Here is a 24,846-nt window from a genome sequence, read left to right as displayed (position 1 = left end):
TTTTGAAGAAGGCAGCAAGCGTAGTTTGGGGTTGTAAAAAGGAAGGATAGGCTATTTAACAAAGGATCCAATATTTAAAGGGGTGGTGAGGTAAGAACAATAGCTTTTCTCAAACTTCAAAATAAAGTGTCTCTGCTGTTGAAATTAACTCCCAGGTAATACCTACACCTTTTTTAAATTTAACCCATAGAAAAGTTGCATTTGTATAGCACCTTTAATGACCTTGGGATGCCTCAAAGTACTTCACAGCCAATAAGGTACTTTTTGAAGTGTAGTCAATAATGTAGAGAAATGCACAAGATCCCACAAACCGCAATGAGAAAATAATCTTTGTTCATTGAGGGATAAATTGAGGACAGTGGACGAACGTCCCTGCTCGCCGAATAATGCCATGAGATCTTTACATCCACCTGAGCAGGTAGCCAGGGGCTCTGTTACACCTCTGACCATGCAGCACTCCCTCAGTACTGCACTGAAGTGTCGGCCTAGGTCGTGTGCTCAAGTTTTTGGAATGGGACTTGAACCCATGGCCTTCTGACTCGCAAGAGTGCTACCAGTGATCTAAGGCTGACACGTGACTTGTTGCAGAATATATACTTTTATGTACTTTGCTCTTGACTTCTCAACATCCCTGGATTTGGATTTTGGTAGACCTTTTCTGTTGTGTGCTGTGATCAGTCTTGTGGAATGCGTCTGTACCTGTAACATGATCACATGGTTGGATATGTTCCCAGGAGGATCATCCCAATGCATGTAATCTATGGATGGAAAGTGAAACCTTTTCAAATCCTGCATTAGATTGATTAACTGACAGAAATTTCCAATATAGTTTCTTGAATTTAGAAAACCTGATGTGCACTTCAGAAGCATGTGGCTAAATGCAACTTGGACCTCCTTCCACAGTTTGCCTTCCCTTCGGCAGAGCATTCATCAGAGCTAAATGGATTTTACCAGTGCATCTCCCATTTGAAAATGGCTGTGCTGGAAATTATCCAGTTTTGCTAAATATCTTGTTGCAACCACCTTGCCCAGCAGATTCAAACTTTGAGGTGATTTGAAGTTTTATTAGTATTCTAGGAACAAATAATGGTTCAAGGCTACTTCCACAAAAATCTTTTGAAGTATGAAATTGTGTGTGGGAGTTGACCATACAATTTTCTTTTTTAATAGTCTACTGAATATTTCCCCTTTATGCCAAAGGGAGATGTGAACTTACCGATTTATTTGCCTGCTGTGTACCTTATGCAATTGCTCGGTAGAGGCAGCTATTTGTGTTCTGCTTCTTTGTGAAATTTTAAGTTGGTGTTAAACATAATTCACTTTCTTGTCACCAATCTGGAACTTCCCATAAGAATTGGGTTCTAAAGTATAGCACCTAATGTCCAAGTGCTTCATGCACAAGTTACTACTTGAAATGTGGTAACTGCAGACTTTTTTTACGCTAAGATTGAGACATTCAGTAGATTAATTCTCCATTTTAAACTTGATGGCCTAGAATGAACATCAATAGTACCATCCATACAAAAACTAGTATAACAAAAGCAAAATACTGCAGATGCTGGAAATCTGAAAAGAGAAAATGCTGGAAATACTCAGGTCAGGCAGCATCTGCAGAGAGAAACCGTTAACATTTCAGGTCAGTGACCCTTTGTCAGAACTGGAAAAAGCTGGAGATGGAACAGGTTTTTAGGGAAGGGGAGGAAAGAACAAAAGGGAAGGTCTGTGATATAATGGAAGGCAGGAGAGATTGAGACAAAAGGGATGATGGTGCAAGGCAAAAGGAGATGGTAATGAGACAAGTTTAAGAAACAAAAGGTGGCTCTAGAAGTGTAAATGCCATGTGAGGGGGGTGGGGGGGAAGGTAGGGGCAGAGGTTATGGTCACCTGGAAAGAGTGTTTGGAGCCCTGGAAAGTGGGAAGGGAGGCCCAACAAATCCCCCATCCAACACTATCCTGCCCCACCTGGCTGAACTTGTTCTCACATTGAACAACTTCTCCTTTGACTCCACTCACCTTACTCCAAATTAAAGGTGTTGGGAGAACTCGCATGGGTCCTAGCTATGCCTGCCTTTTTGTGGGATATGTGGAACATTCTTTGTTCCAGTCCTACTCTGGTCCCCTCCCTCACCTCTTGCATTGATGACTGTTTCCTGCTCTCGCCCTGAACTAGAAAATTTCATTCACTTGCTTCCAATTTCCACCCTTCCCTCACCTTCACATGGACCAGCTCCGACTCTTCCCTTCCCTTCCTCGACTTCTGTCTCCATCTCCTGGGGATAGGCTGTTGACAAACATTCACTACAAGCCCACTGACTCCCGCATCTACCTGGACTACACTTCCTCCCACCCCGCTTCCTGTAAGGACTCAATCCCATTCTCCAGTTTCTCCATCTCTGTCGCATCGGCTCTAACGATACCACCTTCCATACTAGTGCTTCCAACATGTCTTCCTTTTTCCTCAACCGAGGATTCCCCTCAATCGTGGTTGACATGGCCCTTGACTGCATCTGTTCTATTTCTCACACTTCTGCTCTCACCCCTTCCTCCCAGAACCATGATAGGGTTCCCCTTGTCCTTGCCTTTCACCCCACCAGCCTCCACATTCAACAGATCATCTTCCACCGCCTGCAGTGTGATCCCACCACCAAACACATCTTCCCCTCGCCTCCTTTCAGCATTCTGAAGGGACTGCTCCCTCTGACACCCTAGTCCACTCCTCGATCACCCCCCCCCCCCCCCCAACAGCCTTTTCCCCCTTCACCCGGCACCTTCCTGTGCAAGTGCAGGAGATGCAACACATGCCCTTTTACCTCCTCCCTCCCCACTGTCCAGGGCCCCAAACATGCCTTCCAGGTGAAACAGCGATTTTACTTGTACTTGCAATTTAGTATACTGTATTCGCTGCTCACGATGCTGTCTCCTCTACACTGGGGAGACCAAACGCAGATTGGGTGACCGCTTTGCAGAACACCTCTGTTCAGTCTGTAAGGGTGACCCCGAGCTTCCAGTTGCCTGTCACTTTTAATTCTCTTTCACTCCCACTCCGACCTCGCTGTCCTCTGCCTCTTGCACTGTTCCAATGAAGCTCAACGTATGCTCAGAACAGCACCTCATCTTTCGATTAGACACTTTACAGTCTTCTGGACTCGACATAGTTCAACAATTTCAGGCCATAACCTCTGCCCCTACCTTTTTTCCATTTTTTTTTTTCCTCTCGCATGGCAGCTGTCTTTCTGTCGGTGCCATTTACACTTCATCTCGAGCCATCTCTTGTTTCTTAACTTGTCCCATTACTTCTCCTTTTGCCTTGTACCATCATCCCTTTTGTCTCGATCTCTCCCGCCTTCCATCCTATCAGACCTTCCCTTGTGTTCTTCCCTCCCCTCCCCGTCCCCTTTCCCTATCCCTGCACTTATTTTACAAACCTGTTCCATCTCCAGCTTTTTCTGGTTCTGACGAAGGGTCACGGACTCTGTTTCTCTCTTCACAGATGCTACCTGGCAACCTGAGTATTTCCAGCATTTTCTATTTTTATTTCTAGTATAACAAAACCTGGAATGATTTAAGGCTAACCAGTCTTGGGATATAAACCACTATTATATAGCCTTAATCAAATCTGTCAGCCAGCCCAGGTATATCTCTGAACAGTAGCATAGTGGTTGTTACTGAACGAGTAATCCAGAAGCCTGAACCTAATGATCCAGGATGTGAGTTCAAATCCCACCACGGCAGCTGGGGAATTTTAATTTAATTTAAACCTGGAATAAAAAGCTAGTATCGGTACTGTTGACTGTGAACCTATCGGATTGTTGTAAAAACTCATCTAGTTCACTAATGTCCTTTAGGGAAGGAAATGTGCCGGCCTTACCTGGTCTGTCCTCTGACTCTTAAATGCTCACTCAGTTGTACCCAACTGCTATGAAAAACAATGAGCATTGTTGGCATACCTTCACGAGGACTGCAGCAGTTAGGGATGGGCAATAAATGCCAGTGACTCCCAGGAATGAATTTTTAAAAAAGTGCCAAAATCCTCTTGCATCAAGCATGCTAGTTTGGTTTTTTTAACTGCAAGTGAGAAAGTGTCTCAATTAACAATTAACAATCAAGCTGCAATTAAGGGCTGTTCAATAGCCCAAGGAAATTTTCTTTTAGCATGTGAGCTTTGAAATCTTTCACCTGTCTTAAATTCAGTTGTGTCTATGCAGTTTAGTAATTGCAACTTATATAAATTTAAAGCTTAATTTTTTTTTTGTTACAAATAGAGCAGAGGAACTTGAAGTATTAGTACTGACTGTCCACTTCCCTTGTAATTTCTCTGGATTAGTGAAGGTGAAATGCTCTATTCAAGGAGGGGGGAGGGAACACCACCTTCTTGACTTGTGCACTGAAATCCAGGCTGACACTCCAGTGCAGAACTGACCTGAGTGCTGCACGGTCAGAGATGCCTTCTTTCGGATGAAACGTTAAACCAGGGCCCCGTCTACCCTCTTAGCTGAACGTAAAAGATCCTATGGTACTATTTGAAAAGCAGGGGCATTCTCTCCAGTGTCTTGGCCAATATTTATCCCTTAACCAACATCACCAAAAAACAGATTCTGGTCATTATTGCATTGCTATTTGTGGGAGCTTGCTGTGGGCTAATTGGCTGCTGTGTTTTCTACATTACAACAGTAGCCACACTTCAAAAATAATTGGCTGTAAAGTGCTGTGGGATGTTATCTGCGAGAATGTCATATCCCCTGTGCAACAGTAAAGCAGTTCGATTAACTATTTATTTTAAAGATGGGTAGTAGATAGCTTTCTATCTGTTCATGTTAAGAGTCTGATTCAGACAAGGTGAATCTTGTTCTCCGGCTATAAACTCTAAAGGGGTGATTTTGCCAATGGGGATGTGTTGGAGGCAGGACTGCTGTGTCTCTGGTTTTAGTCCCGCCTCCATTGACTTGTGGCCAACCCACACTATTTTCTCTTGATTGACCTTGTTAAGCCTGCCCAGCGGGCTTAGCAGGCCAATTAAGGGAAAACTGGTGATAGAATGGCAGCGTATGATGTTTCATCTGTCTCAAATTTTTGACAGATGAATTGTTAGTTTGACAGCATTGAGAAGCTGTCAAACACTGACATTCTCCGTTTGGTGAGTTCTTGTACTCTAGGCTCACCAAACTATTTCCTGAGCAGAAAGCAGCTGGCTGTTTCATCGGAGAATGCAGCAGTTATTCTGTCATCTCTGCCGTGGCGATGCCGGAGCCTTCCCCAACGATTGAAGCCTGCCGGAAGAAACAAAGTTAATCACTTTTCACTCACCTCACATACTTACCTCTCCACACTTGCACCCATCCTCATCTCCACATCGCACTTTTGGACCCCACTGCTCGCCTCGCTGACCCTAGCGGGGTTTCCTGACGTCAGGAAGCCCGCACCTCCTGTTTGGGGAAAAATGGGAATAATCCTCTGAACTGCCTGTTCACGGGCAGTTAAGTGGCTGTAATCCCCTTCCCGCCTCCAGGAGACTGGACCTGGCGGGGGTCGGGTACCCGCCTCCTGAGAAGATAGCACGGCGGGGTTTGAAGGCGGGATGGGTACCTGTCCCAGATTCTGCCATTTTCCCAGCAGCCCCGCCTCCCCAGGGCTGGCAAAATCGCCCCCTCAGTTTTCAAACTGCGATCTGCAGATTCATTTGGATTTCACCCCATACAACAATAACTTGAACGTTATGTTAAAAGGTGCTATATAAATGCAACAGCTTAAATTGTACAAATATTGACAGCGAGCCAGAGACCCAGTGGGAAAGGTGTCGGGTAGGATTTCAGGATGGTCTTGGAGAGAGAGAGCTGGAGAGGCAGAGACATTGAACAAGGGAACTGCAGAGCTTGGGGCCCAGACAGCTGAAGGCATAGCCACCAATGGTGGAGCGAAGGAAGTGGGGGATGCACAAGAGGCCAGAGTTGGAGGCATGCAGAGTTCTCGGAGGGTTGTAAGGCTGAAGGAGGTAAGAGGTAGTTTGGGGCAAGACGATGGAGGATGAGAATTTTAAATTCGAGGCATTAATGGACTGGGTGCCAATGTAGTTCAGCAAGTATCAAGGTGAACATGACTGTGCAAAGCTTTGGATGAGCTCAAGTTAGAGGGTGCAAGATTGGAGGCCAGCAAGGGGAGCATTGTGTCTGGAGGTGATAAAAGCATAGATGAGGGTTTCGGCAGCAGATGGGTGGAAACAGGCAAAATTAGAGGTGGAAATGGCTAGTCTTTGTGAGGGGTAGGATGTGGGATTGGAAGCTCAGTGCCGGATCAGATAAGACACCAAGGTTGCAAATAGTCTGGTTGAGTGGACGATTTCAAATTATGTTGATGTTTGTATATATTAGTGCACTGTTGCATATAAATTAAATGAAAATAAATCTCACATGAGAGCACTGTCAACCATCAGGTAAGCTGCTTTTTTGGATTTGGGGTCCCTGGGAGTGCATTAATATGTTACAGGACTTTTCTACAGAAAAGTTTGAAAACTACACGTGACCTAAATAAAATGAGCAGCGCCAGTCATGAGTTTGTCTAACATTTAACTCCACTCGAAATTGGAATCTTGCTGAGCTGCCATGAGGATAATTATTTTGGGAAATATCACTGGTGCAGTAGGGAATGCTCCGCTAAGGTTTGAGATGAGGTATATTACTGGGACACAGTAGAGGGAGCTTACAGTGCATCTGACAAGTGCAAAAGTTGGACAATAACCACGGCCAGCACTAGTTTTGTTTAAGCATACAATTCCTATCAATTTTTTTCTCTTTCTCTTTCCTCCTCCTCCCCCCCCCCCCCCCCCTTTCAAAAAAAAAAAAACCCAAAGTTTTCTAAACCATCTTTTTTCAGGTCGATCTGTTTTGATATTTCTTTTGAAGTATTAGGTTTTAGTAGATCAAGAAACAGTTATAGGGTGTAAGATAATTGAAATTCACAGTTAAATGTACAAATAGATTTGTCACCCAAAACATAAACATATAAACACATTTTTCCTTGACAGTTTTTTTCCCCCCTCCTCCCTCCAGAAGCTGTTGGTGCAGCAGCCATTTCTTCAGGTATGAGGCTTGATGCTGAGTGATAGGCTGTTCAATGATGGGAGCCTCACAGCTGAACCCACCTGGCATCCACACATGCAGTTTTGCAACAGGCTCACAAAGCCAATGGGCAAATTATTATTCCTCTTCGTAACCCAATAACATTGAGATTTATTTTAGCAGTCATATTACTGCTGTGGCTGAGATCACCTTACTCCTCATTGACTGACTGGGGTTCGTACCTGGGTCTGTCCTGATTTGTATGGCGTAGCTACGTGCTGGATAAGATCACTGAGCTATAGGATGATTATTTTAATATAAAAAGTTAATGAGCCTTTATATCAAAATGGTACATTACTTTATTTCACAAAGTACACTTGTAAATGAATTAGGATGCAACCAGAACAGAGATTTCCATTCCATTAGCCTGAGCAGGTTTTAGCTGCATCCCAATTACCTTAAGTTTTGCCAGAAAAGTCCAAGGACTACAATATGTCAGTTTTTAACTGAGCTGAAAACACCTTATTTTACCAGTTTGGATTCACCTTAATTTCTGTTCCATGATCAATACCTTATTGGGCAGTCTGTTAATAGAGGGAAAACAATTATAGAGCGAGATGAATTATGAGAGAAAACTAAGAGCTTCTACAGGTATATAAAAAGGAAGAGAGTAGCTAAAGTAAACATTGGTCCCTTAGAGGATGAGACTGGGGAATTAATGATGGGGAACGAGGAAATGGCAGAGACTCAACAAATATTTTGTATCTGTCTTCACGGTAGAAGACACTAACAACATCCCAATAATGGATAATCAAGGGGCCACAGGGAGGGGGGAATTAAAGACTATCACTGAGGAAAAAGTGCTTGGTAAAATAATGGGACTAAAAGATGACAAGTCCCCTGGCCCAGATGACCTGCATCCCCAGGGTCTTAAAAGAAGTGGTTGCAGAGATAGTAGATGCATTGGCTGCAATATATCAAAATTCCATGGACTCTGGAGAGGTCCCAGCAGATTGGAAAACTGCAAATGTAATACTCTTATTTAAGAAAGGAGGGAAGCAGGAAACTATAGACCAGTTAGCCTAACTTCTGTCGTTGGGAAAATGCTGGAGTCCTTCATTAAGGAAGCAGTAGCAGGGCATTTGGAAAATCATAATGCAGTCAAGCAGAATCAGCATAGTTTTATGGAAGGGCAATCATGTTTAACAAATTTGCAGGAGTTCTTTGAGGATGTAACGAGCAGGGTGGACAAAGGTGAGCCAGTAGATGTGGTGTATTTGGATTTCCAGAAGGCATTCGATAAGGTGCCACATAAAAGGTTACTGCATAAGATAAGAGCTCACAGAGTTGGGGGTAATATATTTGCATGGATAGAGAATTGGCTAACTAACAGAAAGCAGAGAGTCGGGATAAATGGGTCATTTTCCGGTTGGCAAACGGTAACTGGTGGGGTGCCACAGGGATTGGTGCTGGGGCCCCAACTATTTACAATCTACATTAATGACTTGGATGAAGGGACCGAGTGTAATGTAGCCAAGTTTGCGGATAATACAAAGATGGGTGGGAAAGCAAGTTGTGCAGAGGACTCAAAGAATCTGCAAAGGGATATAGACAGGCTAAGTGACAGGGCAAACATTTGGCAGATGGAGTATAATGTGGGAAAGTGTGAGGTTATCCACTTTGGCAGGAAAAATAAAAAAGCGAGGGGACTCGACAAGGTAGATGTAGAGAGGATGTTTCCCCTTGTGGGGAAATCTAGAACTCGGGGGCATAGTTTCAGAATAAAGGGTCGCCCTTTTAGAACTGAGATGCGGAGGAATTTCTTCTCTGAGGGTCGTAAATCTGTGGAATTCTCTGCCCCAGAGAGCTGTGGAGGCTGGGTCATTAAATACATTTAAGGTGGAGATAGACAGATTTTTGCAAGATAAGGGAGTGAAGGGTTATGGGCAGGGAAGTGGCTTTGAGCCCAAGATCAGCCATGATCTTATGGAATGGCGGAGCTGGCTCGAGGGGCCAAGTGGCCTATTCCTGCTCCTATTTCTTATGTTCTTATGTTCTAAATGACGTTATTGTATCCACAGCATAGCACACATGTATTGACTTTTTCCATTGATATCTACAAGCAAGTATTATAGAGCTCTCTTCATTTTTTTGTGCTGGCTTGTAACAGGCTACAATTTTTATTAAGAATGCAGTGCTGTCGCCTTAATTATTTTTATTTATTCTCTGGATGTAAGCATCACTGGCAAGGTGATATACCTATCAATTCCTCCAATAAAAGGCGAAGAGTTACGAAGGTGACTAAAGGTTTTTATTGACTAAATAACAGAGCCCACTCTCGTGGGTGATCCGATCCAAGCAGGAGGAATACCAGCCAGTCGCTCACCTTTATACCTGGCCTGGTGGGTGGAGCCAAGGCGGAGTCGGCAGTGGTCATCCCAGGTATAGCAGTGTGGCAAGAGGCGACCTCGTACCGTGATACAATAGTGGTCAGTGATACAGTTATAACGAACAGTGGTGAACAGTGCTAACTACTAACAGTGATACGATAGTGAACGTGGTTTACCACATTCACCCCTTGTTTAGAATTAAGTCCGGCGGGGTGAAGTGTACTACCAATTCTGGTAGGTCAGTCTGTCCGGAGGCTTCGTAAGCCTCTCCGATCGCCGCAGCGGTGGTGTTGCCTTATCCGGTGCTGGTGCCTTATCCGGTGTTGATGCTGGTGTTTGCGTGGTCGGCGAGGGCTCGTGGGGTTCCGGCATGCCGTCTACCTGGACTGAGGTTGGGGGGGGTGGTGGCGGTGTTTCCGGATCGGCTGAGGGTGCGAGGTCTCGTAGGGAGACAGTGTCCTCCCGCCCGTCTGGGTACGCCACGTAGGCGTACTGGGGGTTGGCGTGCAGGAGGTTCACCCTCTCGACCAGGGGGTCCGTTTTATGGGTCCTCACGTGTTTCCGCAGCCAGACCGGCCCCGGGGCGGTCAGCCAGGTTGGTAGAGTGGTTCCCGTAGTCGACTTCCTGGGGAAAACGAACATTCGTTCATGGGGGGTGGTGTTAGTGGCCGTGCAAAGTAATGACCGGATGGAGTGCAGCGCTGTCGGGAGGACTTCTTGCCAGCGGGAGGTTGGGAGGCCCTTAGACTTTAAGGCTAAGAGGACGGCCTTCCATACCGTCGCGTTCTCTCTTTCCACCTGACCGTTACCTCTGGGGTTGTAGCTGGTGGTCCTGCTTGCTGCAATACCTCTCTCTAGGAGGAATTGCCGGAGTTCCTCGCTCATGAAGGAGGAGCCCCGGTCGCTGTGTATATAGTTCGGGAACCCGAACAAGGCGAAGAGGGCATTCAGGCACTTAATGACCGTGCTACTGGTCATGTCGGGGCAGGGGAAGGCAAAGGGGAAACGGGAGTACTCATCAACGATGTTGAGGAAGTACACATTACGGTCAGAGGACGGGAGGGGCCCCTTAAAGTCGATGCTCAGGCGCTCGAAGGGGCGGGTGGCCTTGATCAGGCTTGCTCGGTCCGGCCTATAGAAGTGCGGTTTGCACTCCGCACAGGTCTGGCAGTTCCTGGTCATGGTCCTGACCTCCTCGATGGAGTAGGTCAGGTTGCGGGCCTTAATGAAATGGTAGAGTCTGGTGACTCCGGGGTGGCAGAGCTGGTCGTGGAGGGTCTGAAGCCTATCGATATGCGCGCTGGCGCATGTCATTCGTGAAAGGGCATCAGGGGATTCGTTCAGCTTGCCTGGCCGGTACAAGATCTCATAATCGTAGGTGGAGAGCTCGATTCTCCATCTCAAAATCTTGTCATTCTTGATTTTGCCCTTCAGCTTGTTATTAAACATGAAAGCCACCGAACGCTGGTCGGTGAGGAGGGTAAATCGTTTGCCTGCCAGGTAGTGCCTCCAGCGCCGTACTGCCTCCACGATCGCCTGGGCCTCTTTCTCGACCGACGAATGTCGGATCTCGGGGCCCTGTAGGGTCCTTGAGAAGAAGGCCACTGGCCTCCCCTCCTGGTTTAGGGTGGCGGCTAAGGCGAAGTCGGATGCGTCGCTCTCCACCTGAAAGGGGATGGACTCGTCCACTGCGTGCATCGTGGCCTTGGCTATGTCTCCCTTAATGAGGGAGAAGGCCGCGCACGCCTCCTCCGTGAGGGGGAAGGAAGTGGCTTTCAGGAGGGGTCTGGCTTTGTCCGCGTAATTGGGTACCCATTGGGCATAGTAGGCGAAAAGCCCCAGGGTTCTCCTAAGTGCTTTAGGGCAGTGGGGGAGGGGTAGCTCCATGAGGGGGCGCATTCTTTCTGGGTCGGGGCCGATGATTCCGTTCTCCACTACGCAGCCGAGGATGGCAAGGCGCGTGGTGTTAAACACGCATTTCTCCTTATTGTAGGTGAGGTTCAGCCGTTGGGCCGTACGGAGGAATTTCTCCAGATTCGCGTCATGTTCCTGCCGGTCGCGGCCGCAGATAGTGACGTTATCTAGGTAGGGGAATGTAGCCTGCAGTTCGTTCTGGTCAACCATCTGGTCCATCTCCCTTTGGAAGACCGAGACCCCATTAGTGACACCGAAGGGGACCCTAAGGAAGTGGTATAGGCGCCCATTCGCCTCGAAGGCGGTATACTGGCGGTCCTCAGGGTGGATAGGGAGTTGGTGGTAGGCCGACTTCAGGTCGATGGTCGAGAATACTTTATACTGTGCAATCTGATTGACCATGTCAGATATGCGGGGGAGGGGGTATGCGTCCAGCTGGGTATATCTGTTTATGGTCTGGCTGTAGTCGATGACCAGGCGGTTTTTATCGCCGGTCTTTACGACTACGACCTGGGCACGCCAGGGGCTGCTGCTCCCCTCGATAATGCCCTCTTTCAGGAGGCGCCGCACCTCAGAGCTAATGAAGGCTCTGTCCCCGGCGCTATACCGCCTGCTTTTGGTAGCGACGGGTTTGCAGTCAGGGGTAAGGTTAGCAAACAGAGAGGGTGGCGGGACCTTGAGGGTGGAGAGGCTGCAGGTGTTACGCGGTGGGCGGTTTAACGTTTGCTGGTTGTTGACTGTGAGTGGGGGGAGGGGTCCACCGTATGCTAGGGTTACGCTTTGGAGGTGGGATTGGAAGTCCAGCCCTAGTAGGACGGCAGCGCAGAGATGGGGGAGGACGAGGAGTTTAAAGTTTTTATACTCCGTGCCCTTAACCGACAGGGTCACGACACAGTAGCCGCTGATGTCCGTGGCGTGGGACCTCGATGCCATCGAGATTCGGCTGCGCGTTGGTAGGACAGAGAGGGAGTAGTGGCTCACCGTGTCTGGGTGGATGAAGCTCTCCGTGCTTCCGCTGTCGAACAGGCAGGTCGTGGCGTGGCCGTTCACTTTGATGTCCATCATTGACTTGGACAGATGGTGCGGGCGGGCTTGGTCCAGGGTGACGGAAGCTAGTGTGTAGCTGAGCGAGTCGTTGTCATCTGCGGGCGAGGCGGTCGGGCGTGGTGAGTAAAATGGCGTCTCCCACGAGGTAGGGCCCCATGAGGCACTATTGGGGTCGGTTGCCTTAATCAAAGATGGCCGCCCCCATGACTCATGTGTGGGGATGCTGGCCTCAGTTGCCCTAAACAAAGATGGCCGCCCCCATGACTCATGTGTGGGGATGCTGGCCTCAGTTGCCCTAAACGAAGATGGCCGCCCCCATAGTTCGCATGCGGCACTGCTGGCCTCTGAGGATCCGCTCCTGCAGGCCTTGGAGAAGTGGCCTTTCTTCAGGCAGGTTTTACATATGGAGTTCTTGGCTGGGCAGCGCGACCTCGGGTGCTTCTCCTGGCCACAAAAAAAACAGCCGGCGGCCCGATCGCGGATGCCCGGGCCGGTGCCGGGGGTGGCGGGGCCGGTCGGGTCCGGGACGCCGACGCAGAGGTAGGTCCCGGGGGCGGCGCTGGGAAGGGTGCTGTGGTAGGGGTCGGGCCCGAGTCCCAGGGTCGCGAGCAGTACCTGGTGAATGCTTCCTGATCTTGGTGGGCCACTTCCAGGGAGATAGCGAGGGCTTCAGCTTTTTCCATGCTGAGGTCTTTAGCTTCCAGCAGTCTTTGCCGTGAGTACTCGGACCGTAGGCCTTTCAGGAATGCGTCGCGGATATTATCTTCAGTATTTTCGGCTGCCGACACCGATTTAAACTCACAGTTCCTGGCGAGTGCATATAGCGCCTGTGAGAATTCGGCTACTGATTCTCCTGGCTGTTGCGGCCGTGATCTTAGGAGGTGCCTAGCGTACATGTAGTTTACCGGGGTCCGGTACTTCTGTTTCAGCAGGTTGATGGCGGTCTCGTAGGTAGTCATGTCCTCGATGAGAGTGTATACTCTCGGGCTCAGTTGTGCCTGCAGGACACTTAGTTTGGATGCCTGAGGGACGCTGGATTCTCTCAGGTATGATTCGAAGCAGACCAGCCAGTGTTTAAAGTCTGCGGCTGAGTTTGCTGCTCGTGGGTTCAGGTCCAGGTACGGCGGTCTGAGGGCTCGCAGCCAAGCTGGCTGGTGTGGCTGTGCTCCTGGGAGCTGCGCTGGTGGCTCCTCCGCCGGTTGTGACTCGTTGTCGGACATCATTAAATTTAGTCAATAAAATTGATATACCTATCAATTCCTCCAATAAAAGGCGAAGAGTTACGAAGGTGACTAAAGGTTTTTATTGACTAAATAACAGAGCCCACTCTCGTGGGTGATCCGATCCAAGCAGGAGGAATACCAGCCAGTCGCTCACCTTTATACCTGGCCTGGTGGGTGGAGCCAAGGCGGAGTCGGCAGTGGTCATCCCAGGTATAGCAGTGTGGCAAGAGGCGACCTCGTACCGTGATACAATAGTGGTCAGTGATACAGTTATAACGAACAGTGGTGAACAGTGCTAACTACTAACAGTGATACGATAGTGAACGTGGTTTACCACACAAGGCCAGCATTTATTACCCATCCCTTGTACCCCTGAGAAGTTGGTGGTGGGCCAAAACTGAAGCTAGTCCACTTCAGAGGATAGTTAAGTCTCAACTACATTGGTGTGGGACTGGAGTCACATATAGGCGAGGTGGGGTATGGACGGCACATTTCTTTCTCTAAAGGACATTACTTAACGAGTTGGGTTATACGACAATCCGAGAGCTTCATTGTCACCTTTACTGGTACCGACTTTTAAAAAAAAAAAGAACTGAATTCAAGTTCTCAAACTGCCATGGTGGAATTTGAACTCCTTCTATGGATTATTAATCCAGGCCTCCAATTACTAGTCCAGTAATCTAACAACTACACTACTGTACCCAGTTATAAGCACAAGTTCACATGCACACAAGTATGAATCCCCTATCAAAGAGGTCACTGTTATACACTGAATAAGTCAAATACAATTTTTGTTTTATGGAATTTTTATCATACATGACAATTCCATCAGGCCCATTGATTCATCGTGACTGTTGAGGAACAATTTTAATGAAAAACTGTTATGTTACCTGGGGTGAGAGGATTAAGGGTAATCTGTGTTTGAAATAATGAAGGAAATTGATGGAGAAGGACTCTTCTGGGAATGTCCAAAATAAGTAGATATAATCTTAGAATTCAGACTAAGCTATTTAAAAGTGAAATAACAACAGAAAATGCTGGAAATACTCAGCAGGCCAGGCAGCATCCGTGGAGAGAGAAACAGAGTTAACGTTTCCGGTCTGGGACCCTTTATCACAACTGGAAAAAGCTGGAGATGTAACAGGGAGGTGCAGGGACGGTGGGGGGCGGGGGGCGGTTTAGGAGGGGAGGAAGGAATTGAAAGAATATAGTGTGCTTATGTAAGAGGCAGGAAAGATAAAATGTTGTAAATGGGAATGGCAAAATCATACAGCATGAAAAATGGGGACGGGGATTATTGTCTGAAATTGTTGGATGTTGAGTCCAGAAGGCTGTAAAGTACCTAGTTGAAAGATGAGTTGCTGTTCCTCGAGCTTACGTTGAGCTTCATTGGAACAATGTAATAGGCCGAGGACAGAGAGATCAGAGTGGGAGTGAAGCGGAGAATTAAAGTGACAGACGACCGGAAGCTCAGGGTCACCCTTACAGACTGAACAGAGGTGTTCCGCAAAGCGGTCGCCCAATCTGCGTTTGGTCTCCCCAATGTAGAGGAGACTACATCGTGAGCAGCAAATGCAGTATATTAAATTGCAAGACGTATAAGTAAATCGCTGTTTCACCTGGAAGGGGTGTTTGGGGCCCTGGACAGTGGGAAGGGAGGAGGTAAAAGGGCATGTGTTGCATCTCCTGCGCTTGCACGGTAAGGTGCTAGGCAAAGGAGAAAGGCTTTAGGGGTGATTGAGGAGTGGACCAGGGTGTCACGGAGGGAGTGGTTCCCTTCGGAATGCTGAAAGGGGAGGTGAGGGGAAGATTTGTTTGGTGGTGGGATCACGTTGGAGGTGGCGGAAATGGCAGAGGATGATCCGTTGAATGTGGAGGCTGGTGGGGTGAAAGGTGAGGATAAGGGGAACCCTGTCGTGGTTCTGGGAGGGAGGGGAAGGGGTGAAAGCAGAAGTGCGGGAAATGGAACGGACACGGTCAAGGGCCGTGTCAACCACAGTAGAGGGGAGTCCTCGGTTGAGGAAAAAGGAAGACATGTTGGAAGCACTGGTATGGAAGGTGGCATCGTCCGAACAGACGCGGCGGAATCGGAGAAACTGGGAGAATGGAATAGAGTCCTTACAGGAAGCGGGGTGGGAGGAAGTGGGCTTGTAGTGGATGTTTGTCGAAAGCTGATCGCCAGAAATGGAGACGGAGAAGTCAAGGAAGGGAAGAGTCAGAGATGGACCATGTGAGGGAAGGGTGGAAATTGGAATTAAAGTGAATTAACTTATCTAGTTCAGGGCAAGAACAGGAAACGGCACCGATACAGTCATCGATGTACCGGAAAAAGAGGTGAGGGAGGGGACCTGAGTAGGACTGGAACAAAGAATGTTCCACATATCCCATGAACAGGCAGGCATAGCTAGGGCCCATGTGGGTTCCCATAGCAACACCTTTCATTTGGAGGAAGTGAGTGGAGTCCGAGGAGAAGTTGTTCAATGTGAGAACAAGTTCAGCCAGGCGGAGGATGGTGGTGGTGGATGGGGACTGGTTGGGCCTCTGTTCAAGGAAGAAGCGGAACGCCCTCAGGCCATCCTGGTGGGGGATGGAGGTGTAGAGGGATTGGACGTCCATAGTGAAAAGGAGATGGTTGGGGCCAGGAAACTGGAAACTGTTAGTGGCGGAGGGCGTCGGAAGAGTCGCGAATGTAGGTGGGAAGAGACTGGACAAGGGGAGAAAAAATAGAGTTGCGATAGGAAGAGAGAAGTTCCGTGGGGCAAGAACAGGCTGAAACAATGGGTCTACCAGGGCAGTCTGGTTTGTGGATCTTGGGAAGGAGGTAGAATCGGGCTGTGCAGGGTTGGGGGACTATGAGGTTGGCGGCCATGGAAGGACGATCTCCAGAGAAGATGGGGTCAGTGACCGTCTTGGAAACAATGGCTTGATGTTTGTTAGTGGGGTCATGGTCCAGGCGGAGGTAGGAGGAGGTGTTGGAGAGTTGGCGTTCAGCTTCCGCATGGTAGAGGTCAGTTCGCCAAACAACAACAGCACCACTCTTATCAGCAGATTTAATGATAATGTTAGGGTTGGATCGGAGAGAACGGAGTGCTGCAAGTTCAGAGGGAGGTAGGTTGGAGTGAGTGAGGGGAGCAAAGAAATGGAGACGGCCAATGTCACGTCGGCAGTTAGCAATGAAAAGATCTAGAGAGGGTAAGAGGCCAGAGGGAGGGGTCCAAGTAGAACGAGAATTCTGAAAGCGGGAGAAAGGTCCTGCTGTGCGGGGGGAAGACTCCTGGCCAAAGAAGTGGGCACGGAGACGAAGGCGACGGAAAAACAGCTCAGCATCGTGCTGAGCTCTCAATTCATTGAGATGGGGGCGTAAGAAGGGCGATCCTTGACATCAGAAAGGAAGAAAAAAAGTTTTTTGTTGAAGCGTCGGATGAGTCGAAGGATGAAATGGAACTGTTGACCCGGACAGCTTTGAGATAGAGTGCATCGGTGCTGCTGAAGAGAGAGGTCGAGAGTGTTCATGTGGCGGCGCATGGCGTTGAGCGTGGATCTCAAGATGTGGCGAGAGCAGTAGTTCGAGGAACGATGAATATCGAGATGTTTGTAATCCTGGGTGGATCCGAAACATGAAGGGTGGAAGTTCAGTTGGAATCCACGTGGAATAACTCGGAACCGGAGACAGTTACTGAGGAAAGAGATGAGGCTGTGAAACCGAGTCTTGGCAGATACCTGATCAAACACGAGAAGGGAAACTGAAAGCAATGAAGATGAACAAGGTTGAAGAGACAAACGGAAATCCCGTCGGAGAGAAGAGCAGAACTTCTTCAAGGTGGGCATTCCTAGAAGAGAGGGGGCAGTGAACAATAGCTAAATACTGCGGATGCTGGAAATCTGAAATAACAACAGAAAATGCTGGAAATACTCAGCAGGCCAGGCAGCATCTGTGGAGAGAGAAACAGAGTTAACGTTTCAGGTCTGGGACCCTTCATCAGAACTGGAAAAAGCTGGAGATGTAACAGATATTAAGCAGGTGCAGAGATTGGAGGGGGGGTTAGGAGGGGAGGCGGGAATTGAAAGAACATACTGTGCTTATGTAAGAGGCAGGAAAGATAAAATGTTGCAAATGGGAATGGCAAAATCATACAGCATGAAAAATGGGGGCAGGGATTATTGTCTGAAATTGTTGAACTTGATGTTGAGTCCGGAAGGCTGTAAAGTACCTAATCGAAAGATGAGGTGCTGTTCCTTGAGCTTACGTTGAGCTTGCTGGGACTTGAGCACAAAAATCTGGGCTGACACTCCAATGCAGTACTGAGGGAGTGCTGCACTGTTGGAGGTGCCGTCTGTCAGATGAGACGTTAAACTGAGGCCCCGTCTGCCTCTTGGGTGGATGTAAAAGATCCAATGGCACTATTTCGAAGAAGAGCAGGGGAGTTATCCCCGGTGTCCTAGCCACTATTTATCCCTCAATCAACATCACTAAAACAGATTATCTGGTCATTATCACATTGCTGTTTGTGGGACCTTGCTGTGTGCAAATCGGCTGCTGCGTTTCTTACATTACAACAGTGACTACACGCCAAAAGTACTTAATTGGCTATAAAGCACTTTGGGACATCTGGTGGTCGTGAAAGGCGCTATATAAATGCAAGTCTTTATTTATTTCTGTAGTTAAGAACTCTAGTTCATTCCATTTCCCAGCCATTCTTTCTAATACTGAATTCCTGATGGACCACACAATCTCTCGTAAATATTTGATTGTAAATGATTAGTTTTTGATTTTGAAAAATAACAAAATTGAATTTTACTCATGTTCTTTTTACAGTGGAGGAATGCTTCATGGATTATAAAATTATTGTACCCATCATCTTTGGAGTCGCTCTTTTTGCGTTGATCATCATTGTAATCATTCTGTATTTGATTTATCGACATCGAAGAGTTGCGGGCTATCAGCGAATCTGAGGAAAGAGACCAGGTTGTGGTCAGAAGATGCTTGCTTGTTGGTTTACTTTGTCTTAACTTCTCATTCCTGTTGAAGGTGTTCATCTGGGCTGAACCAAGCTCTGCTGATTTCCCCCCATTCAACTTCCTCAAAGACTGGCTTTGTGATTGAAATGTGCATATTGGAATACTAGTGGAGGATTAGATCCCCATTTCAAGCTGTGATGTTCAATCAGATTGTACTTTAGTACTTTTTTTTGTGCATTCCTTTATTGAAAAATTATTGCATTAAAACCATGTAGTTTAATGCTTTTGGAAAAGTACAGCATCCTTTCGTAGAGACTTAGTGCTTCTCATTTTGAAACCTATTTTGTGGAAAAAATGCATTTTGAAAATGTTCCTTGATTTATTATCTGAAAGCAAAATAAAAGTACAGTGACTGATACTGTAATTCTGTTCTGTATCAGTTTCAAAGTACATATTTGGTTTCATTCAAAATGTATTTTTCTAAAGCACTGCACAAACATTGAATTCCACAAGCTGTCAAAAGATGGGGAAAGCATTAATAATTAATTCACTAAGTAATAATTTCACTAAGTCTTAAAATTGGTTACTGTAGGTTATGTTACTGTATTCAATCTGTTGTTTGGTTTAGGAATTTTAAAATTGCTGGTTTTTACTTGTTTTATGGAATTATTTCTTTAGTTTAAGTTGTGGAATTAACGTTAAATGTTCCTCTGTGGTTAATGTGTCTTCACTGCTTTCAGTAACTAAAATTATAAATGGTATAACTAAACATCTGAAATCATCTATTTTGGTTATTTTTAATTGCTCAGAATTTTTTTAGAAATGGAAAACCATTCATTGCTAACTCATTGAGGCAAAGTAATATGCCATAATGTTATCTGGTATTTATAAAGGTCAACAAATTGCGCTACCATTTTTATTGGTTGCAATTGTGGCAAATAATGTCACTGTGTTTATAATTCAAATCTTGTACCATAAATATGTGAAACAGGGTGATTGTGAAGACACATTTCCAGCAGTTAAAGATCCTGAGTCTACTGAAGAATGCAAGAAATTAAGGTATTTTGAGATGTTTTTGCTTAATGGTATCTGCTTCTGCCAGCTGAAATGATGTGGGCTACTGCTGAAAGAAGCAGCATGGTTGGATAATTAGGGAAAGATGATGACACGTTGCTTTTTAAAGGGCTGCAATCTACAAGAAAGTGTTTTCAGCAAACAGTTTCTGTTTGGGATAAGAGAAGAACTGTGTGAAACCTTTTTTTGAACCATGATTTCCCGCACAAGTACTTGATGCACTTCAACCTGAATAGAATCCAGTCCTCAGTGAGGTGGATCTCCAGCAGAGAATTGAAACCACAGCCTGGTGAAGTTGCATCAAAGACATTTACTTGTTTCTTCCCGCCCCCCCCTCCAAACTTGACCTGTTCTGGGCCTACAGCCATACTCTGAATGCCCAGAAGTTGTCATTTTCTGGACTACACACCACTAGAACAATGTGTAGTTGTTTGAATATTCTTGCCTGGTGGTTACCAGCAATTGTAGGAAACAAATCAGGCTGTGTAAGCAAGTGTATCTACTGAAGAGAGTAAGCTATCACTACTTACTCAAGCAGGTTTGCTTCCCAGCATTACAAGCAGCGCCCATTAAACTCAATTTATACAAAGTTTAGAAATGCTTTTGATAAACATAGATTCTAATTGATTTTTGCTGCTCTGATTTAATCTGTGAACCTTTTCTATGACTTTCTATTTTTTCCTTGTTACAAAAATGTACTTTGTGTGAATAATTGTGTGGTCTATTCTGGGATTGTAAGGAAGCAATACCATTTTCATATCTCTAATTTGTATAACATGTTTAATCAATGTATATTGCAAAGATTTGATGTCCTCCAAACATACTAGTAAATTGTATTATTGTTTCTGATACTTTCTCTTTTTCAATAAAGGGTTATCCCTCACACTTTGTCAACACTATGATTACAATGGGCTCAATTTATATTCACAGATGCACTATTTGGCTAATTTTTAACTTCACACAAACTTATTTTACTTGCTTTAATACTGCTAATTTCATTTGGAAAACCATAAATATGACCATATTTTTTGCTGCAGCATCAGGGAGCAATGATAATCCACAACATGGGTAAGTCTTGGGCTGTTCTTTTTGGTGTTTTATGTTTGTATGAACTGTAAGAACAATGGTGGTCACATTTTCAGACTGCAGTCCCATTGGGATGTGACAGGATTCCCTTTGTGCCATGAATATTTTGTTTTAATTAAAAATTAATGGTTACTGTACCAACAAAAAAGGTTATTTTTGTCATCGAGGCGATCCCAGAAAAATATTGGATTATAAGTAGGACTGCGTTAAACCTGATTTATCAGGATCTCCATCTAAATAAAGTATCCTGCTTAAATACACAGCTGGAATGTGAATTAGTTCACTCTTTTAATTTGTAAGAGTGCTCAACAATGTTTGCATCACTATACATAACAAATAAAACAGACAAAACTAAGTCCAAGATATGCAGTTTACAGTAATAATATTGATTTGTTGACATTTAGCTGTCATGCCTGTGAGCCTTTCCAGAACAATGAATTTTTATTGTGTGAGCTTCAAACTAAGATCACCTAATAGCATAGGTTTGGCTGGTTTGATGAAATAATTACTATGCCACTATTCATTTGGTAATAGCAGCCACCCATGTGAACATGATTGATTCACTTTTAGGGAAATAAAATTAAAACCATTGGCAAAGATGTGAAGAATGATGTGGATGTTGTGAGGGATTATTGCTACCTCGTGCACTAGCATTTTAGAAAACTGCAATTGGTGACTCATCTAAAAATGTACATTTGAGGATGTTCAAAATGCAGGAGTCTTCTGCCTAATAATTTGAGCTGATGCCTGTTACTACCACATATGCCCTTTGCTGATAACTAAAACACCATTATTTAAGTAGGAAACTGGATCCAGTGACCAGATCAGTGAAGAAGTGTTGCCTGAAAAAAATAATTAAGAAGTTGATTTTCCTTGCCATTGCTTATGGTCAAAACATTCAGTGAAAGTTCCTGTCTAACTGGAATTGTCTTTGCTTCTTTCCAATCTAGTTCTTCCTGTCTCTTATGCTTTTTGTTTTCCGTCCCCTCTTTCTAGCTTCTTACTTTCTCTCTAATGCTCACTTTTTCTCACTCATATTTGTATCTTTGTCTTCAACTACGTGCCGAACACACATGTTCTCTACTTCTCTCTCTGCTTTTCTTTCTTTTAGCTTCCTTACTTAGTAGATGTTTTTTTAAGTGGCGTCACAGGAAATACTGGGATGATTCCTAGTGTAAAGCCAGTGGTGCTGCTGATTTGGTTGCCTCCCTGTAATTAACCTGTCCTCAGAGCTTTATGTACCTGTTGTTCAGGCATGCAAAGTTGAAACTTTGACGTTATTATCATGTGCACCAAGCCAGAACTACCAAAAAAATCACCTGAAGAACACAGTAAATATTAGCGATGCCTTGTTCCATTTGAATGGCAGCAAGTGTTTGCAGAGATTCAGGTTGTTAGTGGCTGATTGGCAAAAATACTGAATCTGTATTAATGCCTCAGTAAAATTACATAGGAACAGGAGTAGGCCATTCAGCCTCTCAAGCCTGTTCTGCCATTCAATGAAATCATGGCTGATATGTGATCTAACTCCATATACCCGCCTTTGGCCCATATCCCTTAATTCCTTTGATTAACAAAAAGCTATATTTTCAAACTAAGCAAAAAAGATTGAATGACTCCTACTACGTACTCAAGATGCACCTACCACATCTAACACAATTCTTATTTTTGTTATTTTGCTCAACCACACGTATGTGATGGTAGGTAGTTCATTATTCTATCAATGATGCAGAGCAATTAGGCACTTGGATATGTGTAACAGCGATCTGGGTTGATCTGCTTTCCATTTCACCTCTGGTCTCTGGCTTTCCTGACTGCAATGCTGAGATCAAAGACTCACCACATTGAGAATCTTGGTTACCCACCTCACTTTCTAACCAGGCTGGATTTAGGGATCTGGGGGCCTTTGACATTAGATGAAGGCAAAGATCATCTTACTCTTATCCAGTCCCATGGTTTTTAAAATATTTATTCTCAGGATGTGGACATCGCTGGCAAGGCCAGCATTGATTGCCCATCCATAGCTGCCCTTGCGTAGGTGGTGATGAGCCGCCGCCTTGTCTGCAGTCCATGTGGTGCAGATCCAAAGTGCTATTAGGGAGGGAGTTTGACTCAGCGACGATGAAGGAACACCGATATATGTCCAAGTCAGGATGATGTGTGACTTGGTGGGGAACTTGGATGGGGTGGTGTTCCCATGCACCTGCTGTCTGTCCTTTTAGGTGTTAGAGGTCGCAGGTTTGGGAGGTGCTGCACTGCATCTTGTGGATGGTACACACTGCAGCCACATTGCACCGGTGGTGGAGGGAGTGAATGTTTAAGGTGGTGAACGGGGGTACCGATCAAGCTGATTGCTTTGTCCTGGATGATGTTGAGCTTCTTGAGTGTTGTTGGAGCTGCACTCATCCAGGCAAGGGAGAGTATTCCATCACACTCCTGACTTGTGCCTTGTAGGTGGTGGAAAGGCTTTGGGAAGGCAGGAGGTGAGTCACTCACCACAGAATACCCATCCTCTGACCTGCTCTTGTAGCCATAGTGTTTATGTGGTTGGTCCAATTAAGTTTCTGATCAATGGTGATCCCCAGGATGTTGATGGTGGGGAATTCGACGATGGTAATGCCATTGAATATCAAAGGGAGGCGGTTAAACTTTTGTTGGAGATGGTTGTTGGCTGTCACTTCTGTGGTACGAATGTTACTTGCCACTTATCAGCCCAAGCCTGGATGTTGTCCAGGTCTTGCTGCATGCGGGCACAGACTGCTTCATTATCTGAGGAATTGCGAATTGAACTGAACACTGTGCCATCTTCAGCTCCATTTTTGACGTTATGATGGAGGGAAGGTCACTGATGAAGCAGCTGAAGATGGATGGGGCCTAGGACACTGTCCTGAGGAACTTTGAAGCAATGTCCTGGGGCTGAGATGATTGGCCTCCAACAATCACAACCATCTTCCTTTGTGCTAGGTATAACTCCAAACAGTGGAGAGTTTTCCCCCTGATCCTCATTGACTTCAGTTTTAGCCGAGCTCCTTGGTGCCACACTCGGTCGAATGTTGCCTTGATGTCAAGGGCTGTCACTCTCACCTCACCATTGGAATTCAGCTCGTTTGTCCATGATTAGACCAAGGCTGTAATGAGATCTGGAGCCGAATGGTCCTGGTGGAACCCAAACTGTGCATCGCGAGCAGTTATTGATGCGTAAGTGGCGCTGGATAGCATTGTCAACGACACCTTCCATCACTTTGCTGATGATTAAGATTTGGCTGATGGGGTGATAATTGGCCGGATTGAATCTGTTCTTTTTGTGGACAGGAGATACCTGGGTAATTTTCCATTGTCGGGTAGATGGCAGTGTTGTATATGTATTGGAACAGCTTGGCTGGAGGCACAGCTAATTCTGGAGTACAGGTCTTCAGCACTATTGCCAGGATGTTGTCGGGGCCCATAGCTTTAGGCATGCGCTCAGTTGTTTCTTGATATCACGTGGAGTGAATCGAATTGGCTGAAGACTGGCATCTGTGATGGTGGGGACTTCAGGAGGAGGCCGAGATGGATCATCTACTCGGCACTTCTGGCTGAAGGTGGTTGCGAATGCTTCAGCTTTATCTTTTGCACTCACATGCTGGGTTCCGCCATCGTTTAGGATGGGGATATTTATGGAGCCTCCTCCTCCTGTTAGTTGTATAATTGTCCACCACCATTCACGACTGGATGTGGCAGGACTGCAGAGCTTTGATCTGATCTGTTGGTTGTGGGATCACTTAGCTCTGACTATAGCATGCTGCTTCTGCTGTTTAGCATGTATGTAGTCCTGTGTTGTAGCTTCACCAGGTTGCCACCTCATTTTTAGGTAAGCCTGGTGTTGCCCCTGGCATGCTCTTCTACACCTCATTGAACCAGGGTTGGTCACCTGGCTTGATTGTAATGGTAGAGTGAGAGATATGCCGGGCCATGAGTGTAGTGTCCGAGGATCAATAATACTCAGACTGCAGGAGAACAATAGAACAGGTATTTACTGAACAGAGAGTAATTCAAGACTGAAATACAGAAGCCTGCTATGGCTTTATATACAGGGGTGGTCACTGCCGGTACTGCAGTATA

The 24,846-nt window shown here is 46.0% G+C and overlaps 1 protein-coding gene across 1 annotated transcript in view; it reads left to right on the top strand.

The window, feature by feature from the left end:
• lamp3 (lysosome associated membrane protein 3) overlaps positions 1-20,555 on the top strand; it is a 37,463-nt gene extending 16,908 nt beyond the window's left edge. Inside the window, exon 6 of the mRNA XM_085990148.1 lies at positions 18,443-20,555. Coding sequence (XP_085846274.1) covers positions 18,443-18,579 — 137 coding nt within the window. The 3' untranslated portion in view covers positions 18,580-20,555. The remainder of the gene's footprint in view (positions 1-18,442) is intronic.
• The last annotated feature ends 4,291 nt before the right edge of the window (positions 20,556-24,846 follow it).

The sequence above is a fragment of the Somniosus microcephalus genome, chromosome 6 (genome assembly GCF_052327205.1).
Source record: "Somniosus microcephalus isolate GS21.2 chromosome 6, FLI_Smic_1.0, whole genome shotgun sequence".
NCBI lineage: Eukaryota > Metazoa > Chordata > Chondrichthyes > Squaliformes > Somniosidae > Somniosus > Somniosus microcephalus.
Note: the sequence above shows the minus strand (reverse complement) of the source record. Positions and strands in the feature narration are given on the sequence as shown.